The following is a 22,499-nucleotide window of genomic DNA, read 5'->3' on the forward strand; positions in this document are numbered from 1 at the left end:
TAAATTATTTAAAATAAATCAATTCATATTTTAAAATAAATCAATCCATACTAATAAATTATTTAAAATAAATCAATCCATATTTTAAAATAAATCAATTCATACTAATAAATTATTTAAAATAAATCAATCCATACAACTACAATAATAAATCAATCCATATTTTAAAATAAATCAATCTATACTAATAAATTATTTAAAATAAATTAATCCATACTAATAAATTATTTAAAATAAATCAATTCATATTTTAAATTAAATCAATCCATACTAATAAATTATTTAAAATAAATCAATTCATATTTTAAATTAAATCAATCCATACTAATAAATTATTTAAAATAAATTATTTTAAAATAAATCAATCCATATTTTATAATAAATTATTTTATAATAATTTTTTAAAATAAATTTTTTTATAATAATTTTTTTTAAAATAAATAACCTTATTAAATTATTTAAAATTATTTTAATAAATAACTATATTTTATAATTGTTCTTGAAGAGGTTTGAAGACCTTTGAAGACATAAAACAAAGTCTGCACCAAGAAGAGTTCGAGCAGTCGTTTGAAGAGCTTCTGTCTTCTAAAAAACAAACAGTTTGCGAAGCCTAATGTCTACACGTGGTCTGCGCGACGCATACATAAGTGGTTTGAAGAGCTTGCACAGTGAAAACAAACACCACCTTAGCTATTTTTTCTCACAGTCATATTTAACTTTACATTTTGATTACGTTTTGATCATCTATCATTACAAAAAAATATTGACGTGTCACCATAAACTAATACCACATCACAATTGAATAAAAATAAAATTTTTATTATATCATCAATTTTGTTTATTTTTAACTGTTGGTGAAGAAAAATAATAATTATATTATTATTTTTGGTCAAATCAGATGAAGTTACATTTTTTATTTTAAATTTAAACTCGAATTTGATCCGATTCATCCTCCTCAATTTTTTTAAGAAAAACTCAATCCTATGAAACCAGTCGGGTCGGAAGCCAAATTTAGTTATTTTTTAATGTCATATTCTGATTTCTAAGGGAAAATTATCGTTTAGTATCTAACTATCAATTTTGACCTATTTTAATATCTAAACTTTTATTTTTTAAAAAAAATCATAATAAAATTTAGTTTTTGTTTCATTTTAGTACACATGTTAAAAAATTTAATGTTAAATTAAAAAAATGAAAGTTTAGGTACTAAAACGAACCAAAACTGATAGTTTAAGTACTAAACGTGTTAGGTTTTTAATAACGGATACTAAAATGAAATAAAAACTAAACGATGAATATGATTTAAAAAAAAATGAAAATTTAGATACTAAAATGGATCAAAACTGATAGTTTTGATATTAAATGCATATTTTACCCTTTGTTTAATTGTCATTTTTTACTTGGCTAAAGAGGTTTGGAGGGATTCAGCGAAGAGCCTTGCTTCAAAAGCACACTCATCCTCTTTATCTCTCTCGATTAAAGAAGAAATTCTCAGGAAAAAAGAAATCAATCTTTCGGAGAAAAAGAACAGCCTCTGCATTTGCTTAAAATTAGGGAAAAAGCCTTATTCTTTCCCTCTCTTTATAACCTAAATCAATCCGGAAGGAAATGGCGGAGATAAACCCTATGGAGCTGCTCCGATCCAATCTCTCTAGGGTTCGGATCCCCGAACCTACCAATCGCATTTACAAGCAAGAATGCTGCCTCTCTTTCGATTCTCCGGTACTCTTCCTTTCGTTTATTTTTTATATATAAATTTCTCGATTGTTATCTGTTCGTTTCTTGAGGAACTACTGGATTTCTTGTAACTAGTTTTGACTAACACTCTGTTGATACGATACTTGTTTTGACTTTTGATTGTTTCGACTTGTTTTTGTTTATTTGTTGTTTGGCTCCCGAGAAAGTTAGTTAAAGCTCAGATTCTTGACTCAAGATTTTTCCATTTCTTTTTGTTATTAGTATTATTTTTAGGTTCTGCTTGTTCGATTTTTTTTTCAATAGCTCTCAAATGATGTTGGATTTTGGGAGGTCAGAAGGACAATTGTTTGTTGTTATCAATACTTTTCTAGCATTTCGGAAAGATCACGTGTCTTTTGTAACTAGTTTTAACTAAGAACACTCTGATGATACGATATCTGTTTTGAATTTTGATTGTTTCGACTTTGTTTTGCTTATTTGTTGTTTGGCTTCCATAAAGTTAGTTAAAGCTCAGATTCCTTGACTCAGTATTTTTTCCATTTCTTTTTGTTATTAGTATTATTTTTAGGTTCTGTTTGTTCAAAATTTGTTTCACTAACTCTCAAATGAGGTTTAATTTTTGCAGAGGTCAGAAGGAGGATTGTTTGTTGATATGAATACGTTTCTTGCATTCGGGAAAGATCATGTGGCTTGGAATTACGAGAAGACTGGAAATCCTGTGTATCTGCATATTAAGCAAACACAAAAGTTGGTTTCAGAAGATAGGCCATTGAAGAAACCCGCACTTTTGGCTATTGGTACTTTTACAATATTCTTGTACTTATGATTAATTTGTTTTTTTTCACTGTTATTGCTTGCTTCTTGTGAACACTATGTGGTATTGTTATTGTTCATGTTGGCGGGTCAGAATATACATACTGTTCCTTTTCTCCAGCAAGCCCTTTTTTGTGTGCCTTAAGCAACTATAACGGCTCTAGCACCTTGAGTTCATATTGCATGCCCCTGATAACTCTGGAACTGAGAAGGGTTCCTATCTTGTTTTGCACTTAATTTTTGCAGTAGTGTAGGTTATATTTTCGTGATCTCAATGTATAGACATTTTTTTTGATAGGAATTGTAGGCCTCATTAAAAACCCCCTTCTTGATTAAGGAACTTATAATGAGTTCCTTCATCAGAGGAAGGAGGAAAAGAGTGCCTTAAACTTCATTAATGATAATACCTAAGATTACAACAAGAAGAAGCCCCTTACAACAATTTGAAAAAACCCAAAATAAAATACCCCTAAGATACACTGGAATTAGCCAATGGCAGATTTAGCCATCCCATCAGCCTCAATATTGGCTGCCCTAGCAACCCATCTAATAACACCCTCAACTTCTTTTAGCTTGATAGTTATGTTCCTTACAAGACTGACAAAAATCTGAGGGCAGAAAGTTCCATTCTTAACCCAATCCACGGCCAATTTGCAGTCTGATTCTAACAATAAACGACCATTAATACCTCCTTTCACTGAATCAAAGAAAATTAAGCCCTTCTGAATAGCCCTTAGCTCCATCATAATAGGTGGACCTGGACCCGTGGCCTCCTTAAAAGATCCTAGAATAAGACCTTCCTCATCTCTTAGAATACCCGCAACTCCACTGCTGTTCCAATCCGAATTTGTAGCAGCATCCACATTCAATTTTACAAAGCCCTTAGGAGGGGGGGACCAAGGAACTGTAGTAACCATCGATTTGTTGAGAGGGAAGCATGAATCCCCAAGAGACGGGTCCCCGATTAGAGAATCCATTGAAATACCAGAATCTGCAAACTTAGCTGAGAACCAAGATGCAAGTCGTACTCTTGCTAAGAAAAATAGATTAAGATGGTCAAACTTCCCTCTATCAAAACAATATCATTTCTTACCTTCCAAACAGTCCAAATAACAACGGCAGGAATGAACTTCCAAATGGCAGACCTAGGATTAAGATCTTCCCAAGCTTGAAGAAACTTCTGCGCATTTGTATGAAAAACCACAAAAAGACTCCAATACTGCACAAATTTGTTCCAAAGTGACCACACAACTGAACACGAGAAAAATAAGTGAGAAGAAGATTCAACCTCCAAATTACATAAAGGACAAGAAAGATCTGTTATACCCGTAACCCCTCTCTTAACCAGTTCAGACCTCACTGGCAGTTTTTGAAGAACTACCTGCCACATGAATACCTCAACTCTTGGTGGCACCAGACCTTTCCACACAAATTTCTTCCAAACATAATCCTCCTTCTGAGCCAAAGAACAAGTCTTCACACATGAATTAGCAGAATAGACACCAATTCCGTTTCCTTTCCAAATCAGACCATCGATTGCCTCTTTAGACAGATAAAAATTAGAAATGATAGCCATCAGGTTAGCCCACTGTTCAAATTCCCAATCGGCTAAGCTTCTCCTCAACTGAATATTCCAGATCCATCCCAAAGAGCTGAACTCGCCAAATTCAATCAGTTTTCCAAGCTGGTTTGTAGAGATTGCGAACAACCTCGGAAAAGAAACCTTAAGAGGACAGTCCATTGCCCATTTGTCCTGCCAAAACTGAATAAATTGACCATTCCCAACTTCTAGTCTGAACATGCTGCGAAAATAGCAACCAAAAGTCTTCTTTAAAATAAGAATTCACCACCGAGCTCCAAATCCAAGAAGCTTGAGCTGGGATTTTGCGATTGAACAATAAAGAAAAAGGATCAATATTGTATTTTGAACAGATCATTCTCCTCCAAACAGCATCCTTGTCATTTGCAAATCTCCAAGACCATTTCCCCAATAGTGCCCTGTTCATATTGCTAATATTTAACACTCCTAAACCACCAGCCTCCTTTGGCTTACACACGTTAAGCCAACTAACCCAATGAATCTTATTTTTCTCCGCTCCTCCTCCCCATAAGAACTTAGACATGATTGAGTTGAGTTTAGAAGTTACGGATGATGGAATTTTGAATATAGACAAGTAGTAAGTAGGAAGAGAACAGAGAACCGATTTAATCAAAACTAGTCTCCCTGCCAAGGAAAGGGTGGCAGCTTTCCAACCTGCTAGTTTGTTGTTAAATTTTGAAACAACTGGATCCCAAAGAGCGGTTGAATTCCGTGTTGCACCAAGAGGCAAACCTAGGTAGTCAGAAGGAAATTTCCCCATTGCACAGCCAATAGACGACGCCCACTCCTCCACCTCCTCTGTAGCCGTATTAACACCAAATAGCTTGCTTTTCTTAAGATTCAACTGCAGACCAGACACAACTTCAAACACTCTTAAGACCCTTTTAACATTTGAAATTTCCATTTTCGAAGCCCCACAGAAAATAATTAGGTCGTCTGCAAATTGCAGATGAGATAAGTTGAAAGCAGTCTCATTCCTCCCAATATGCAGACCAGAAAACAGTCCATCAGAGACAGCCTTTAAGAGCAAAACATTTAGGAGTTCCCCAACTAAGTTAAAAAGCAAGGGCGAAAGAGAACAGCCCTGGCGGAGACCCCTAGCCATAGGAAATTCCTGAGAAGGTACCCCATTTATCAATACTGAAATAGAAGCAGTAGTAACACATTGTTTTATCCAACTTCTCCATTTAGAACCGAAACCCATTTTCTCCATAACCTTAAAAAGAATAGACCAATCCACAGTGTCGTAAGCCCTTCTAAAATCCACTTTAAACACACAACCTTTAAGTCCCTTTTTCCTCCAGAAATCAATCCCCTCATTGGCTATAAGAGAACAATCCAGAATTTGACGACCTGGAATGAAAGCAAACTGCATAGGGCTTATTACATCGGAAATGCAATTCCTTAATCTCCTCGAAAGACATTTTGAGAGGATCTTGTACAAACCTCCTACAAGGCTTATAGGTCTATAGTCATCTAATCCACCAATATTGGCCACCTTGGGGATAAGAGTAATGAAAGTATGATTTACTCCATGTTCCCAATCTTTCCCTAAATAAAAGTTATGAAAGAATTTCAGAATATCAACCTTAAGAACAACCCAAAATTTCTTGAAGAAGCCCATATTAAAACCATCCGGGCCGGGAGCTTTGTTGCTATCACATGATTGTAGAGTCTCCCATATTTCTTCCTCCGTGAATTCTTTTTCCAGAATATTACTTTGCTCCACTGAAATTTTTGAAAAATTCATCTTCATATCTTCTACTTCCAAAGTAGAACTAGAGTTGTAAATTCCAAAAAAATGGTCTTTGACACAAGCTTTGATGACAGATGGATCTTGGGTTATCCCTCCATTGACATTCAAAGCATACATGGAATTCCTCTTTCTCCTAATCAACGCACAAGTATGAAAAAATCTTGTATTGCGGTCCCCTTCTTCCACCCATCTAGCTCTCGACTTTTGAAACCATATCTGTTCTTCAATCTTATACAACCTCCATAATTCTGATCTCATATTGTTCAAATCTGATCCTCTGTCCCAACCATATGTACCTTGCCTCTGCTGCTGGTTTACCTCTTCCAAATGAATCCTCTTTTCTAAATCTGTAATCTCTACAGAAGGAAAATGGTCTCTCTTCCCCACCCATTGTTTGATCGACAGTTTAGTAGATTTCAGGATAGATAGAATTCCTGCTTTCCTCTGATCAGACTTGCATTCTTTAACAGTAGACTCTACTAAGTTCTGGAAACCGTCCTCTTCCATCAAATAATTAAAGAGTTTGAAGGGTTTCTTCCCCCAACTGACCCCCTCATTCTCCAGAAAAACATCATTATGATCTGACACTGACCTTGGCAGCAAGTATTGTGTAACATCAGGAAATGCTTCTAGGAAATGAACATCAACGAGGAACCTGTCCAGTCTAACATAGGTGGGTAAATCCTGGTTGTTACACCACGTGAATCTGCCCCCATGTAAAGGTAAATCGATTAACCCTGTTTGTTGCAGAAACTGGCTGAAAATCCTTATTGAACTTCTGTTTGGAGCTCTCCCCACCTTTTCCTCTTCAGAGAGATGCACATTAAAATCACCTCCCACACATAAAGGGATATTCAGTCCACAAATAAAAACAGCTAACTCTTCAAAGAAGCTTGCTTTCTCTTCTTCAATACTAGGCCCATAAACATTAATAAAACCACACCTAAACTGTGAAGTTCGAAACTTTCCAAAAACTGCAATAAACCTCCTGTTTATAATAAGATTGTCAACTTCAAAAGAGCACTCATCCCAGCAACTCAATAGCCCTCCAGCAGAACCCACTGCTGGAGATTCTGCAAAGCCTTGAAGAGTATTCAAACCACTTCTCCTTAAAAATTGTCTCTGAACCTTCTCCACTTTAGTTTCTTGCAATAGAAGAAAAATAGGACGTCTCTTTAAAACTAGATTTTGAACAGCTCTGTGTTTTTCCTTCCTTCCCAAGCCCCTAACGTTCCACGTAATAATGGCTAATTGAAACTTCATCATGATTCCAATAAGTAATAGAAAACCCAATAAGCACCGAAAATCAGACCAGCCTCAACTCCTCCTCCAACTTTATTATTTTCTCCAAAAAGGCTGATTTCCCACCCTTGAAAGACACACCCAATCTATTACTAATTTCCCAAGTAGCTAGAGCTTCCTCCAAAAGAACAGCAAAATCTGAAGAAGAAACTGTTTCAATGCTAACTTGGTCCAAAGCAAGTCTGGTCAACAATCTTTTGGCTCTTCTATTAGAAGACTTAGAGTTGAAAGAATAACTATCTCCTTGTAAGTGCCACCCTTCACCCATACTTTCCAAACTGTTATCAACAACATGCCTTTCCAAAGTAAGCCCCATACAGCCTTCCAAATTAGGTTCTGCAACTGCACTGACCAGCAGAACTGAATTAGTATCCACAATCTTCCCATTTGGGCTCTCTAGAGATTCCTCTTCTCGAGGAACAACAATTTCATCTTTCTCTAACCAATGTCTTCTCTCCCTGGATCTCTTATAGACCCTTTTGAAGCTAATACTTCTTCTCTTTTCCAACGGTTCACTCTTTGTAGACAATGGAGAGTTGGATCGCTCAAGCATTCTTCCCCTGGAAATCTTACTTCCAGAACATAGAATGTAGTCAATCGGCTTTTCCTCTAAATTTGATTCCAATCCTCTAGAACACTTTCTCAAACCAGAAAGTGGCAGACCTCCATTGTTATCTTCCTCTAAGTTTGCAGATTCAACCAGAAACTGCTTCTGGTCCATTTTCCCAAATTTATCCAGCTTAACAAGAGGCCCAGCTGGAATAATTTTAAGAGGTGGAGAACCAAGTGGCCCATTATCTGATGATTGGGCTACAGACCCATCAGCCGAAAAATTTGAAAATCTGCATCCCAAACCCGCGTATTCACCATAATTGTTATTCCCAAGATCCTGACACGCTGACTTCACACCATTAATGCCTTTCCCAACTTTGTTAATCGTTGGGAGTTGAAATTCCTCACCAACTCCAAACAAACCCGTGTTAGTTCCTTGGTCAAACCAAATATCTACCTTTTGTCTGCTGTTTTCTTCTGAACGTTCAGCACTTTCCATGCTATCTGACAGACTGTCTCCAGAAAGTTTCTCTCCAACTTTTCTCTCATCGGAGCCTCCCACCGGCGACTTGTTAAAGGAAACTGAAGAATACTCAAGCACCGAACCCAGCTTAATCTTGACTTTGAACGACCTTCCATAGGATCCAATAGTTATCTCCTCAGGGACATCATAAGGGCTGGCCACCCTAACCAAAATCTTCACCATCGATAGGTCTGTTCTGTTGACTGTATCTTCATGAATCTCTTCCACCAATCCCCACTTTCCTACTACCCGTTCCAAAAAAGAATTTTGCCAACATAACAATGGAACCCCAAACAGATGTACGAGGCAAAAAGCCATTGGAACACCATCATCGTTCAATAAAAGTGCCAATCTATCAAACCAGAAAAATAACTCATCCTTTTTCTCTAGCCATGCATCCATCATTTCTTCCGTCGACTTAAATATAATAACACAAGAATTCCAGACATAACCCCATATGGAAATCTGGACATCAAAACCTTCATTAACTAAGGCCTTCTGGACTAATTCGAACTCAAAAGAATGTTTGATGATCCCCGTTAATGATCTCTTCACCCAACTGGAGCTCTCTGACGGAATATGCATTTCCCAACTATTTTTTATACCTTTCCTCCTGTTGAAACCATCGATCTACCGATCCCTATGGTCCGATGCATTGCTCTTCAATCTATCAGACAGTAAGGCCTCCTTGTAAGATCTTGTATCTCTTACACTCCTGTTAATAACACCTTTCTCTTTGGACCTTGAATGATCTTCTGTGTTCGACCTTGAAGGCAACATCATGGAAGTATTGTTCCCGACTGACCTCACCCTAGCATCCTTGTATCTTGCAGTACCCACTGAAATCCTCCAACCATCAATCATCGAACCATTCAGTTTGGCTATCGCCCTTTTTAGACTTTCCTCATTGCCAAAATGCACAAAAGCAAAAGTAAAGAATTTGTATTTCGGATTCCTTGTTTCTCTGGGAATGAACACTCTGACTACCGGACCGTGAGATGAAAACAACTCCCTTAACTCTCGTCGAGACACTCGTTTACTGAGGTGATCAACGAACGCCGTCCAAACATTCTCTGAAGAAACTTTCCCTCTTCTGCGGCTCCAAATATAAGGGAAACATTGAAAATGCCTATTTGAAATCCATAATCATGTCCGATACTTCTGAGTTGAGACCATTAAATAATGCACTTCTGAGGCCAGTATCTTTAATTTCTTTGATTATGTGTTAAAGCATAAGTGGTGCTTGCAGCTGCTAATGAAAAAGAAACAATTTTATCCATGTACTAGCATGTTTATAAAATTAGAGCTATTGCTTGTTGAACCCTTGTGAAACTACAAATTGGTACAAGCCAAAGTTTGAGAAGTTAAAATGTTTTCTGAAGGATTCTATTGCTTAGTACTACCTTTAGTGAAATTGATTAATCTATGCAATTTGATTTATAGGTATTGATGGTGGATTTGACAACAATGAGCCAGAATATGAAGAAACTCACAACATAGTCATTTTGCCTAGCTATGTAACACTTCCTTTTCCATCTGTGGAGTTGCCTGAGAAGGTATGAATTGTCTCAATTTCTATTTTTATAGAATTTCAAATTAAATGTAGAAATTCTTCATCTCGGAGGAGAATCAGGCTTGTTTATCCCTTGCGAATACTGTAGGTAAGGTTGGCAGTTGATTCTATTTTACTGGCTGAGGGTGCTGAACGGAAAGAACAAGTTGCAGCCTGGACAGCTGATAAGAAGCAAAAAAGTACATATGCAATGGAGTTGCAGCAAATTGGCAATGTTGTTGTTCCCCCATCTGGTTGGAAATGTGCCAAGTGTGATAAAACAGATAATCTATGGTTAAATCTTACTGATGGAATGATCCTCTGTGGGAGGAAAAATTGGGATGGAACTGGTGGTAACAACCATGCCGTTGAGCACTACAGGGAGACTGGCTATCCTCTAGCTGTAAAGCTTGGGACAATTACTTCTGATCTTGAAGCTGCAGGTAATGCTTCCTTATAGTTGTATTTCACGTCTATATATATTTTTGTTTCTGGTGTCATTTTAGTAATTTTCCGTCAGTCCAGAATTGTTATAAACTCTCTCTGCTCTCAGATACTGATGAAATTTCAACCCTAGATATCTTTGTATTGAAAATGTGGTTTTTGGCACTGAAAGTCTGAAATACAGTTTGGTGATTATTTTTCTTTTGAGCTTTGGTTTTGACATTTGTCAGAACTTACCTTGGGTAACTTATTCTGGCATTGCAGATGTTTTCTCTTACCCAGAGGATGATAGCGTTATAGACCCACATCTAGCAGAGCATTTGGCTTATTTTGGTATTGATTTCTCATCATTGCAAAAGGTTAGTTTTTTCTTTTGATTAATTATTTGCTGCTTAGTGTTGTCCTTAAAACACACATAGATAGTGATGCTATAGTTGCATTGGCAATTTTGTTATGCAATTTTACTTTTGTGTTTATTATCCCTACCAATTTCATTTTTGTTCTTGCATTCTGGAAGTGGTTCCGAATCCTTAAGTTTGATGCCCATTTTGTGATATGTTAGTGCATATAAACTTTTCAATGTAGTTATTACATTTGAATGATGACATTTGCTAAAAATCAATGTTTTTAAAACCGGACCGGACATTGAACCGGTGAAGGTACTGGTTCAACCGCGGTTGAACCGGATTTTATATAAAATAATATTTTTTTTAATTTTACATAATATTCAAAGCAATATTAATATAAATGTAACACTTTTTTTAAGTTTACAATATTAAAAGGTATAAAAATATCACAAGTCATAACATATATAAATTAAAAACCATAAAATCAAGTGAAACAAAATGATTCAAATCAACTACAACATAATATTTAAGGTAAAACATATTAAATAATAAATATAATTATATAACTATAATCAAAAAAATAAAATTGGGGCTTAAAAAAATCATAATAAATGATGTCATTTGGTTTAATTTTAAAAAAAAAACAATCTCACATGGCTAAGAAACATAGAAGAGCATCCCAAAAGTTTAAAGAGTAAAAATATGAGAACAAAACAATCCCACATGGCTAAGAAACATAGAAGAGCATCCAAACTTACTTCTATAAATAATAGAAGTAATTTGATATTCAAAATCATGGAGCCTTTTGGTGAGCACAGAGCGAACTATTCTTTCGCTTCAATTGAGCTCAAATTTTAGGCTTCAATCGAACTTCTAATTTTTTTTTGAGTTCGAGCCTTTTCGAGTTCAAGTTTTAATATTATATTTCGAGTTCGAGTTGAACTTGATAATTTTTAGCTCGTGAGTTTTTGAGTTGAGTTGAGCTTACTTTTAAAGTTTTCGAGTTCGAGTCGAGCTCAGCAATACTTGAATTTGACTCGGCTCGTTGAACAAACGACGTCGTTTGATTTAATTTTTTTTTAAAAGAAAAAAAGTGAACCGGCTGTTCAAACCGGTTTTGCAGGTTCAAACCGGTTTTGCAGATTCACCTCGGTTTTACCGGTTTTCAGCCGTTTCATTGCCATACCGGTTTTGTGAGGTAACCGGACCGGACAGGCCACTGGTTCACGGTTCAACCGGTTGAATCGGCCGGTCCTGTCCGGTTTTGATAACCATGCTAAAAATGAATTGCGTCGGCCTTAAGGTCTGTAATGTTTATTGCAGTTGGAGTTTCCATAAAACAAAACATTTAAGTACAACAATATTCTGTATAAATCATGACAGACAATAGCTTGACTTGTAAACAAGTGATATCATTACTGTAGAATGTAAGTTTCAAAGCTTACCAGAAAAAATAAGGAGATTGAAGTGTTTATAAATGATTTAGTGCCGTCTGATTAGATATTATAATCTCTATCTGTTTCTAGACTGAAATGACAACTGCTGAAAGGGAGCTTGACCAGAATACCAACTTTGATTGGAATAGAATTCAAGAAAGTGGGCAGGATGTGGAACCAATTTTTGGACCAGGTTATACAGGTCTTGTGAATCTTGGAAACAGGTAATGTTGATTGTGAATAGGGCGAAGGATACTGGTAACAAAATAATAATTTGATGTTTCTGATTAACAAAATTTGTTCTCATGCAGCTGCTACATGGCAGCAACCATGCAAGTTGTGTTTTCAACGCAGTCATTTTGTAGACGGTAAGTTATAAAGCTAATATCGTGAATACACTTTAAATTTTGATTTTAGTTTTAGCAAAGTGTAACCCCTAAACCCGACCTAGAAGAAATTAGGTCGAATCTAGAGTCACGAAGAAACTTGTCCCTTACGAAAACCATGCTCGATTTAAAACTTAAAAATTAGTAATTAGTATTATAGAATTATTCCTCAAATTCCTACTTTAAAATTTTATTGAAAACAAATGTCCGAGAAAAATCAGATATAAATGATAAATATTCAGAATTAATTATAATGTCCGAAGTCCCAATTACAAATAATAAAAATAATTCTGAAAATAAATAAATGTTTGATAAAGGAAAAGTAGAATAGAAATCATACTGAAAGAGAGGAACTAAGGGGTGTAAGCTAATAAACTTAGTATATCTCTAAAGTGCAAACAAACACAAGTCATTGCATATTCTGAATCAATCAACATTAATCATAGTCTGAATCATATAGTGATAATCAAATATTTGAATATTATGCAAATGCTCATGCACCCACCCATATTCCTATCCACCAGTCGAAGAGAGGGTTTCCTAGAACCAGACTATCTATAATCAAACCACACCATAACAAGTGGGGTCTGCCACAAGGCAGAGACCTCTGAATCCAAAAGTGACAATCAACCCGTCGAGTGAATGCACTGAATTTCTCTTATCAAAATTCGTCCTAATATGACATGCAAATGACATACATATGCGATGTCCGATCCGATCCGACTAACACATCCGAATAACACATATTGGAATAACATATATCCGAATAACACATATTTGAATTCTGATATGATTCGAACGTAATGGCTACATATACAAATAATTCAAATGCATCTCATAAATTTTGAATCCGACATATCAACGCATTTCACGTAACATTTTTCAAATAAATACAAGATAATTAACAATCACAAATCAGTCATACTCTCATGTTAACAACAAATAAGTCGAACAATCAAAACAACACAAAGAATTTAGCATTGAGCAGAGATGCCTCGGTACAATAACTCTAACGACGATCTACTATTCCTACGGTCAGCTCTATCGAAGGGTCGAACTGAATCAACTCCTGTGTTGGTTCAAAGTGAGTCGGTAAGGGCGGAGGAGGCGATAATTCCGATTCCGAGTCAAAGTCTCCAAATCTTGAACGGAAATGTGTGACAAAGGAAGGACGAAGAATGAAGGGTTGCGGTCGAAGAAGGCTATTACCGGTGACCTTGATTTGCTACGGAGGCGGCGATGCGGCAAGGAGATGAGAGGAGGAGAGAGATGAACGGCGCAAGTGAAAAGAAATAAAGAAAAAAAAAACAATCCGCTGAATCGTGAAATAGAGCCAAGGGTTTGAACATAAAAGAAATTGGGCAAATTACATCACAAATCCTTGTACTCTTTAGGGTTTTCGAAAATGGCCTAAAGTTTCACTCCTATTGCAAAAATAGTCACCGAAATTTACATTTAAGCCCTCATAATTCCCAACAGATTCAATTTGATCCTAAACTAAAGTTAGGGATTAAAAGAAAATTTTCTAAATTTTAGGGTTTTCAAATTGGGGTAAAATTGGGGTGTTCACAAAGCTTAATTGGAAGTTCTCATGCTTATTTGCTTCTCTTGCCTCCTCTCTCTTTCCTCATATTGTGGTCTCAGATATTATATGAACCAAAACTTAAAAATGGCTTTTGAGACAGCTCCAGCTGATCCAACTGTAGACCTCAACATGCAATTGTAAGTTTCTTATTCTGGTTACTAATTCCTTATTTCAATATGTTGTGTGTTAAAATAGTTCCTACAATATTGGTTGTTATGATGATGTTTTGTTGCTGTCTTTCTTGACAAAGATCGTGTGGTGATCCTTTATGTTATTTTATATACAACGCAGTGACGCACAAAGATTCTCTTCTTATTCTGATGTTTGTTGTTGTTGAACTTATTGATTTGGTATTTTCCCTTCCTGCTCTGTTCTGCTATGCATTTAGTAAGTAGTTTGATACTTTTGCCTCTTCTCTACTCCAATGATCATGTAACCGTTTTGGTTGTGTGGCAGAACAAAACTGGCACATGGTTTGCTTTCTGGGAAATATTCTCTTCCAGCATCAGAGGTACAGTTGCCATATCAATCTGTTTTTCTTAGCAAAGTTGTTTTTTACCCTGATTAATGAATTAATTGATTTTTTTAATCATCCAGAGAGATGGAACTGCTACACCTTCAGTAAAAGATGCTGTAAGCTTCCCATTATGTATTTTGATCTAGGAGATTCTTACTTCTTAGATGATATAATGGATTTGCCAAGTATATTGTGGTACAAGTATATGCGCAACCAGAAATTTAGGTGTTTAGCCATAGAATCTGTGTCTCAAATCATCAGTAATTTTATTATCATTCCTACATGATATGTTTGAACAATCCTGACAGTTCTGTTAACCTTTTTTCATTTGTTAACCTTCTGAAAATATCAGAAACAAGAAGGGATTCCTCCTCGCATGTTCAAAGCAGTTATTGCAGCCAGTCATCCTGAGTTTTCTACCATGAGACAACAGGTATGCCAACTCTACTAGTTGTACCATGGAATAATTATTTGGTTTCTAGCATTAACCTGAATTTGCGACATTTCCAGTAATCACAAAATGGTTCTTTTAGATTCCATAAAGAAAATGATGTAAAAGTTATAAGGATAGATATGGCAATGTGACTAGCTGACAGTATTTGTCATTGCAATAGGGCCTGTGTGTGTTAATCCTCTCATTGCACAGTAGGATGTGTCTTGGGGCTCATAATCTACCCTATATGTATCCATCAGTTACTTATATGGACACTTGAATTGTCTGTAGGATGCCTTGGAGTTCTTCCTTCATTTTCTTGACCAAGTTGAACGTTCTAATGCTGCAAAACCTGAACTGGATCCCTCAAGGAGTTTCAAGTTTGGTGTTGAAGATCGTATCTTGTGTTCATCTGGGAAGGTTGCTTATAATAAAAGGCTTGACTACATTCTCTCTTTGAATATTCCACTGCACGAAGCTACTAATAAACGTAAGTTTTGGTTTCTATATATATATATATGTTTGTGTGTGTGTCTGTATGTTTTGTTCATATCTCTGTTCTTCTGTTTAAAAAGTTAAATTCTAATGCCTTTTTCTCTGAGCATTCAGAAGAGCTGGAGGCTTTTAACAAAATCAAAGCTGAAAAGATGTCAGAGGGGAAGGATGTGTAAGTTCCAATGATCTTATATGGTACTTTTAGCCTTCTTTGGACCTTTTTCTTATGTTACCTTGTTTTACAGATCCAACGATGAAATTGTTCGTCCAAGGGTACCTCTAGAAGCATGCTTAGCAAACTTTGCAGCTCCTGAGGAGATACGCGATTTCTATAGCTCTGCATTGAAGGCTAAGACAACAGCTCTCAAGTAAGATTTGTGCTCTTTAATGGGGTTGTCAGCCCTTAGGTAATGTATACTATTGAAGAAGGGTCTGAGATAAGCATATAGTTCCCATTAAAGAAAGGATAACAATATAGTTTTTTTTATAATAAGGAAGGCCTCATTAAAAACCCCCTTCATATCCGTCAAGCAACAAGGACTTAATGAACATTGGAAGGAGGAAAAGAGTGCCTTAGAAATTTTATTGTATAAGAACCAAGTACAATAACATTACAAGACCGCCAAAATCCTTGGCCGCCCGCAACACTATAGTTAACTGATGGTGTTTAATCAATGGCTGCTGACTAGCAACCTTAGAGTATTCTTTTGATAGCACTGTATAGTGTTTGGAGGCTTATTGCTTCTCTTTTGTATTTTACACAACAGGACTGCTGGTTTAACTTCATTCCCCGATTATTTGGTATTGCACATGAGGAAGTTTGTCATGGAGGCAGGCTGGGTTCCTAAAAAGCTTGGTACGTTGATGTGATGTTGCTACTACTTACATTGCATGTTACTTTGAATCGATATTCATCATGTGTATTGTTCGTTCAGATGTCTACATAGATGTTCCCGACATCATAGATATAAGCCATATGCGCAGCAAAGGCCTTCAACCTGGAGAAGAACTGTTGCCAGAGGCTGGTATGTGAATTAATGGATTCCGTGAATGATAATTGAATTGAGAAGATGATGTAAAAGAGAATTATTGATTTGTAATTTTTTTTATTGGCATCTATTATTTCTACTGCATATAGTTCCTGAGGGTGAGGTGGAATCAAGTCAGCCTGTTGCCGATGATGCAATTGTTGCCCAGCTTGCCTCAATGGGGTTTAACCAGCTTCATTGTCAGAAAGCTGCCATAAACACTTCTAATGCTGGTGTGGAAGAGGCCATGAACTGGTTGCTTTCTCATATGGATGATCCAGGTATTCGGAATTTGGCATTATAAGCATAATTTTGAACCTTTCTGCAAAGGATCAGATAGCATCATATCCAAGTGGTAATCATTGATCTATCTTTTCAGATATCGATGCTCCTATCTCCCATAGTGCGAAAGGTGCTGAGGCGTCTATCGACCAGTCAGCCGTTGATACTTTGGTCTCATTTGGTTTTCAAGAAGAGATTGCTCGAATGGCATTGAAGGCATCGGTAAAATCTACGCAGCATTTCATGTCTTTTACGGGTTTGGAACTTTTTCCACATCTGTTTTCTTATGCTCGGAAAATTAACGTTCTTACAGGGTGGCGACATTGAAAAAGCAACAGATTGGATATTTAGCAATCCCAATGCCTATGCTTCTGCATCATCTATGGGTACGGATACCGCAAGCAACAGCACGCCTACTCCGGTTGATGCAGGACTGCCCGACGGAGGAGGAAGTGAGTCATCTTTTTTCGAATCTCAACTTGTCTTGTTTGTTTGTTGTTTTTCACGCTAGACTTCTTACCCTGCAATGTTTGGTTAATGCAAGGATACCGGCTTTTCGGGATAGTGAGTCACATCGGAACCTCGACTCAGTGCGGCCATTATGTCGCTCACATCCTGAAAGATGGTAGGTGGGTGATATTCAACGATGATAAGGTTGGTGCTTCAATCAATCCACCCAAGGACATGGGTTACTTGTACTTCTTTGAGAGGATCAATGGCTGAATTTCACTTGGGACACTTTAGGTACTCCTTTGGGTCTTTTATAGAGGTGGCCAATAACATTGCACTTCCATACATTTTAATCCCCATGCTATGATTTTTTTTCCTTAATACAAATTCACAGTTTTTGTTTTCTTTCAATTTTTGATGCTTTGTTGGGTAGTTATTACTACGCTTGCCACATTTGTTTTGGTTTAAAGGTGTATGAAGCCATCAAACTTTCAAAAATATCAATTAAGTCACTTGAACTTTTTATTGTACCCAATTGAACCTTTGGAATTGAGAAATTAAATTAAACCAAAATCGAGAAATTGAATAGCACACTTGAATCGATAAATCAAATTAGTTATCAATTTTAACCATCAAGTGTTAGCAGTTTTTTTCTTAAATATTATTAATTGTTTTCTCAATAATAAATCTATGAAAATATCACTTGATAGTATGTGATATTTAATTCTATAAAAACGTTACAACTCCTCCATGTCTCGTCGAGCGTACAATAATAAAGCAGAACTCGAGGTGGTTCAAAGCTCCATCCCCATACAGCGAATAGAGTTTTTTCTTCTTCTAATTTTTCATATCGAGCTGGAGGAGTCATTGGGCTTCAGCAGGCGAGTAAGCAAGGGTAGTGACCGGTACATCAGCAACGTTGTTGGCTTCTCTGTTTATGTAAATAAAACTGATGCTCCACTGTTGTTGACGTGATCGGAATCAACGTGTAAGAGTCAATTCACAGGATGGAGCAGGAGTGAAGAAAATGACTTCACTACTGTCCATTTTGATAGTAATTCGTCTGAATCCATGGTTCCCGACAATATTCAATCCGTCGAAGAGAACCCACAGGATCGGTCAACGCTACGAAAATAACCCAAAAGCCAGGTCCCATCAGAATCTCTAAAAATGCCATCACCTAACGCATCCATAGAAGAGATGTTGACGGCTCCCTATTGAAGAGGGAATGATTTGAGTGAACGTCATCTCGGCGTTCACTGGTCATAATCTATTATGACCTTTAATAAAAGATAGATTGTTAATTCTATCTAGAGGAAAAAAAGAAGAAGGATACTCCCAATGAATCTAAAATCTATGATTTAAGGGAATAAAGATGAGCAATTTATTCAACCGACCAAATATATTTACTTCTCTATTTATATGGTTTAAGTGCGAAGTCTTAATTAAATAGTATAGAACCTTTAGGTTTAGGATTAAGTCCGCACCCATATGTAAAATGTATATAAGTCAAACTTATAATGAATTTCGATTGTCAACAGTTTTTTTTAGTAATTGAATAAAAGTTATTGGTTGATATATTCTCTCTCCTTTAGGTTATAGGATCAAATACCGATTAGAAGCAAAAATTCTCTTTCTACATAATGAAAAAATAATAATAATTTGTTGATTAATTCAAAATTATATTTTATTAATCAAAATTTATTTAATTAATTATTGAATTTTAAATTTTTTAATTTGATTAATGATTAATTTTTTAAATTAATTTAATTTTAAATAATTTAATTTAAAATAATTTAATTTAATTATTCGATCAAATTAATTGTTTTAACATCTTTATACATACATATAACAATAACAACTAAATAATTATCATATAAAACAAACAAAATAATCAAGTAGACTTATGGGCTGTTTGTTTGGCTCTAAATGGAACCATTCAGTGCTGATTGCTGAATCGTTCAGCATTCAGCGTGTTTGTTTCTCACCTCTGAATGAAGACTGTGCTGAATGATTCAACATTAAAGTAATTCTGAATGATTCAGAGCCATTATCAAACAACACGTCACATTCATAACTAATTCATACAGAGCATCTAAATTATTTAGGCCATCGAATCATTTATCACTTAATCATTCTGAAGTAAACAAACAACCCCTTAATATAAAAAGAAAATAATTTTAGCGTGTTTTGGACTACTCAATATATTAATGAGCTCTCTTATTGACTCATATCACTATATTTTTTTAGAGTTTACCTAAATTATTTGAAAACCCGTAAAATTCAATCCTAAATTCAAAACGCTAGAAATCATAAACAACAATGATCTATAATATCCACTACTCCATCAACATAGAATAAAGATATATTGTCCGTTTTCTCTTTCTCCATCTTCATGCCATTGAGATTTAAAAGAAGATATTTTCTCATCAAGAAATTAAAAAGAATTTGAAATCATGATATTTAACGCGCACAAAAAAAATTGGGGTCAATTCATAGTATTGTTTTTTATAAAAGGTTCGATCATAATATCGTTAAGTATTAACGATAGAGTGACCAAAATAAAAATAAAGCAAAAGTTTAATAAATTAATTAAAATTTTTAAATTTGAGTGATATAATGAAAGTAAAAAAGAAAATTAAGTGATGAAATTTGTAATTTATCCTAATAATAAAGAGACGGAAGCCTTGTTCGTTTTTCAGATCCAGACTGTCGATTTAATTGCCATCCTACGGTCATCATTCACGATCTTCGTACTCTCTTCCCATTGGATGACTTCTTCACGCACTCCTCTATATATACGCAAAATAAGCGGCAAAAGTTTTCACTGATTTTTTTCCCTCCTCCTGAACGCTCTAGTTTTCATGTTTTAATTGTTCGCTTCGGATACAAATGGCGGGTAGGTATTTTTGTCGATTTAATTGCCATCCTACCACGTGTCCTAGTGATGTTATATTCTATCACCATTTCAGTGATGTTATATAATTTTAAGGTATTTTTTTTTGATAATTTTATGATTTAATCTCTAATTTTATTATTTCTTCAATTCTTTCATCATTTTCAATTTATTTTTCTATCAAATTTAAATAATATGCTCATACTTTTAAATTATCGTACTTTCAATTTTATTTTTAATTACAAATTTTATATTTTTATTTAGTCCATTAATTACTCTTTTTTTTTTTCAATTCATCTTTTATTTTTTTAATTCATCTTTTTAACTTAATTTTATTTAAAGGAACTAAAGGATCTTGAATGGGCTGACCAGGAAAGATTTCACCACATTTGTTCTTCCATCTAGCGTATTGCACCCTGAGGTACAGAAGTGAGAAAACAACACTCAGAACATGGCCTCTTGACAATGGATTACCTTCGATGCTGCCGTATTTGATCCCTTTCGTCAAATGTACTCTCGGGATCGTAACAGCCAAGGAGAAACTCCCCTAATTGATGGATGGATCCCCTGTATTTGCCAACCAAATAATAATATTAACAATAAATAGAAACTAAAACAAATAAGCATATATATATATGACAAAAGCATAGCCTTACACAACTGGATATCTGAATATGCTCTTCTACATAAAATTTAGAAATAATACAAGTCGGAATATGCAGTTCAGTTGTATTGCTGTGTAATAGATGCGCACACATACACACATTGATAACTGAATTAAATGAAATCTAACACCAGGAACAAAAAATGTTTCGAACATGAATATCCACTTACCCCACGTTGGATTCGACGTAGAGTTTTTCCGATATCCAGATGTCCATCCTGAGAGAATGCAGCTTGCCATGAGTTTTACCGGGCTGCAAAAGCAAATAAACAAGAAAAACATCTTTATTGAATCAAAGCACCATCTCTTATACAATTACTGCGGAACTCAACTTCATTCACAAAATCAACAAAGATAGAAAAGAAAACACATCCTTCTTCAAAATGGAAGCCGAAATGTCAGCAAAGGGAAGAATTGACTTCGATTAAGTCACGTGGACTCAGAGTATCGGTAGTCAACACTGGTATGTGCCCACGAGTTTGACTAGACTTTGAATTAGCAAAATCAGCTGGAAAAGGCTCCAAAATTAGACATGTTTATTAAATTCTACAATTAATGATATAATTTTATAAAAATCCATTCATATTTAGATACAATCAACTTTTCTAAATACATTCTTCTAGTCAGCCAAAGCACTTCAGCATGAACACCGATATCGATCAATACACTTACGTCTATTCTGCAAGTCAAATTTCCATTTTCATCTCTATTATTATCCGTTTCAGCTTAAAAAAATCCATACGGTCAATGATGATCGAATCGAACCGAGGAAAGGTTGGATCGAATTTCTTCTCAACTATACTCTTGACTCGGTTGAATGTAAGATACGAATGTATATCCAACATGGGTATACTCCATTTTTTTTCTTCTGAAGAGCTAGACAGTGAATTGATCAAGATAAGAAACCACAATCTACATCAAGCTCATTGCCTAAAACATTTGAGAGCACCATTTTACATATGTATAAATTCAAGATCAGATCCCCTATGGAATAAATTCAACTAAGCTAAAATCCAATCAAATTAGAGCCAATAATAAAGCAAAAGGAAAGCTTTATGTTCTTTCAAAAAAGATCCAGCTTTTCAACCAAGAAGTACAAACCTTGATCTTAAATCTGGTTCTAGGAACATCAGTGCATTCAGGCCGGACTGCGTAATAAGAATCAGCAGGTTCTCCAGGAGCTCCCCACATTTACCAAGAAAAAAAAATATTATTCATCTTTTTGCAATAAAAATGGATTTTTCTCTATTTTGCTGCACCACCACCACCAAAAGATAGAACCTTTGAAGATAAGATCAAATACCTAGAAAGAAAAATCAATGGAAGTGAAAGAAGGTTCAGAAAATGGAGGGTGCCAAGTCAAGTTCTTCAAAGAACCAAAAAGTCTTATATTTTCCTTTAAGGAAAATAATATATATATAAAAGAAACTTAATTTTGGGGGCCGAGCTGATCAAGGGTATCTTAGGTGCGTGGTGGTGCTGGTGGTTGTGGCAGCCATGATCTATCTGCTCACAGACAAATTGGAATTAAACGCTGTTTTAGGCGTGTATTTTATTAGTCTTCTCCTCTTGTTTCTCTGTCTTTTCGTCTAAACTTTTAACTCTCTTTATTTTTTAGGCTTAATATAATATAAGTGTTTAAATCATCTATTAAATTTAAATTAATCTAACTTTGTTCAGTTTGTATCGGTGCTAGAATGATGTTTTTAATTTTTATTTTTTGGGTGCTATTCAGATAAA

At 35.4% G+C, this 22,499-nt stretch overlaps 3 protein-coding genes across 3 annotated transcripts; 1 reads left to right on the top strand and 2 right to left on the bottom strand.

Moving 5' to 3' along the window:
- The first annotated feature begins 1,405 nt into the window (after nucleotides 1–1,405).
- On the top strand, nucleotides 1,406–17,608 carry LOC120172562 (ubiquitin carboxyl-terminal hydrolase 14-like). Its single transcript, XM_039179992.1, has 20 exons — nucleotides 1,406–1,722; nucleotides 2,324–2,495; nucleotides 9,688–9,800; nucleotides 9,906–10,239; nucleotides 10,505–10,599; nucleotides 12,114–12,247; nucleotides 12,335–12,391; nucleotides 14,054–14,131; nucleotides 14,451–14,505; nucleotides 14,592–14,627; nucleotides 14,864–14,944; nucleotides 15,236–15,434; nucleotides 15,554–15,611; nucleotides 15,685–15,807; nucleotides 16,207–16,295; nucleotides 16,375–16,464; nucleotides 16,578–16,748; nucleotides 16,847–16,971; nucleotides 17,063–17,201; nucleotides 17,294–17,608. The coding sequence occupies exons 1-20, from the start codon at nucleotides 1,609–1,611 to the stop codon at nucleotides 17,470–17,472; spliced, it is 2,442 nt and encodes an 813-aa protein (XP_039035923.1). The 5' UTR covers nucleotides 1,406–1,608; the 3' UTR covers nucleotides 17,473–17,608.
- Nucleotides 2,797–3,817, bottom strand: LOC120172563. Its single transcript, XM_039179993.1, has 2 exons — nucleotides 3,605–3,817; nucleotides 2,797–3,514 (listed from the first exon to the last, which is right to left on the bottom strand). The coding sequence occupies exon 2, from the start codon at nucleotides 3,486–3,488 to the stop codon at nucleotides 2,997–2,999; it is 492 nt and encodes a 163-aa protein (XP_039035924.1). The 5' UTR covers nucleotides 3,489–3,514; nucleotides 3,605–3,817; the 3' UTR covers nucleotides 2,797–2,996.
- A 627-nt stretch (nucleotides 17,609–18,235) lies between the features above and the next one.
- LOC120172553 lies at nucleotides 18,236–22,108 on the bottom strand. Its single transcript, XM_039179984.1, has 5 exons — nucleotides 21,861–22,108; nucleotides 20,930–21,012; nucleotides 20,570–20,662; nucleotides 20,465–20,511; nucleotides 18,236–18,324 (listed from the first exon to the last, which is right to left on the bottom strand). Exons 1-5 carry the CDS (start codon nucleotides 21,948–21,950, stop codon nucleotides 18,236–18,238), a joined length of 402 nt encoding a protein of 133 aa, XP_039035915.1. The 5' UTR covers nucleotides 21,951–22,108.
- Between the last annotated feature and the right edge of the window lie 391 nt (nucleotides 22,109–22,499).

The sequence above is a fragment of the Hibiscus syriacus genome, unplaced genomic scaffold (assembly GCF_006381635.1).
Source record: "Hibiscus syriacus cultivar Baekdansim isolate YM2019G1 unplaced genomic scaffold, ASM638163v2 tig00111852_pilon, whole genome shotgun sequence".
NCBI lineage: Eukaryota > Viridiplantae > Streptophyta > Magnoliopsida > Malvales > Malvaceae > Hibiscus > Hibiscus syriacus.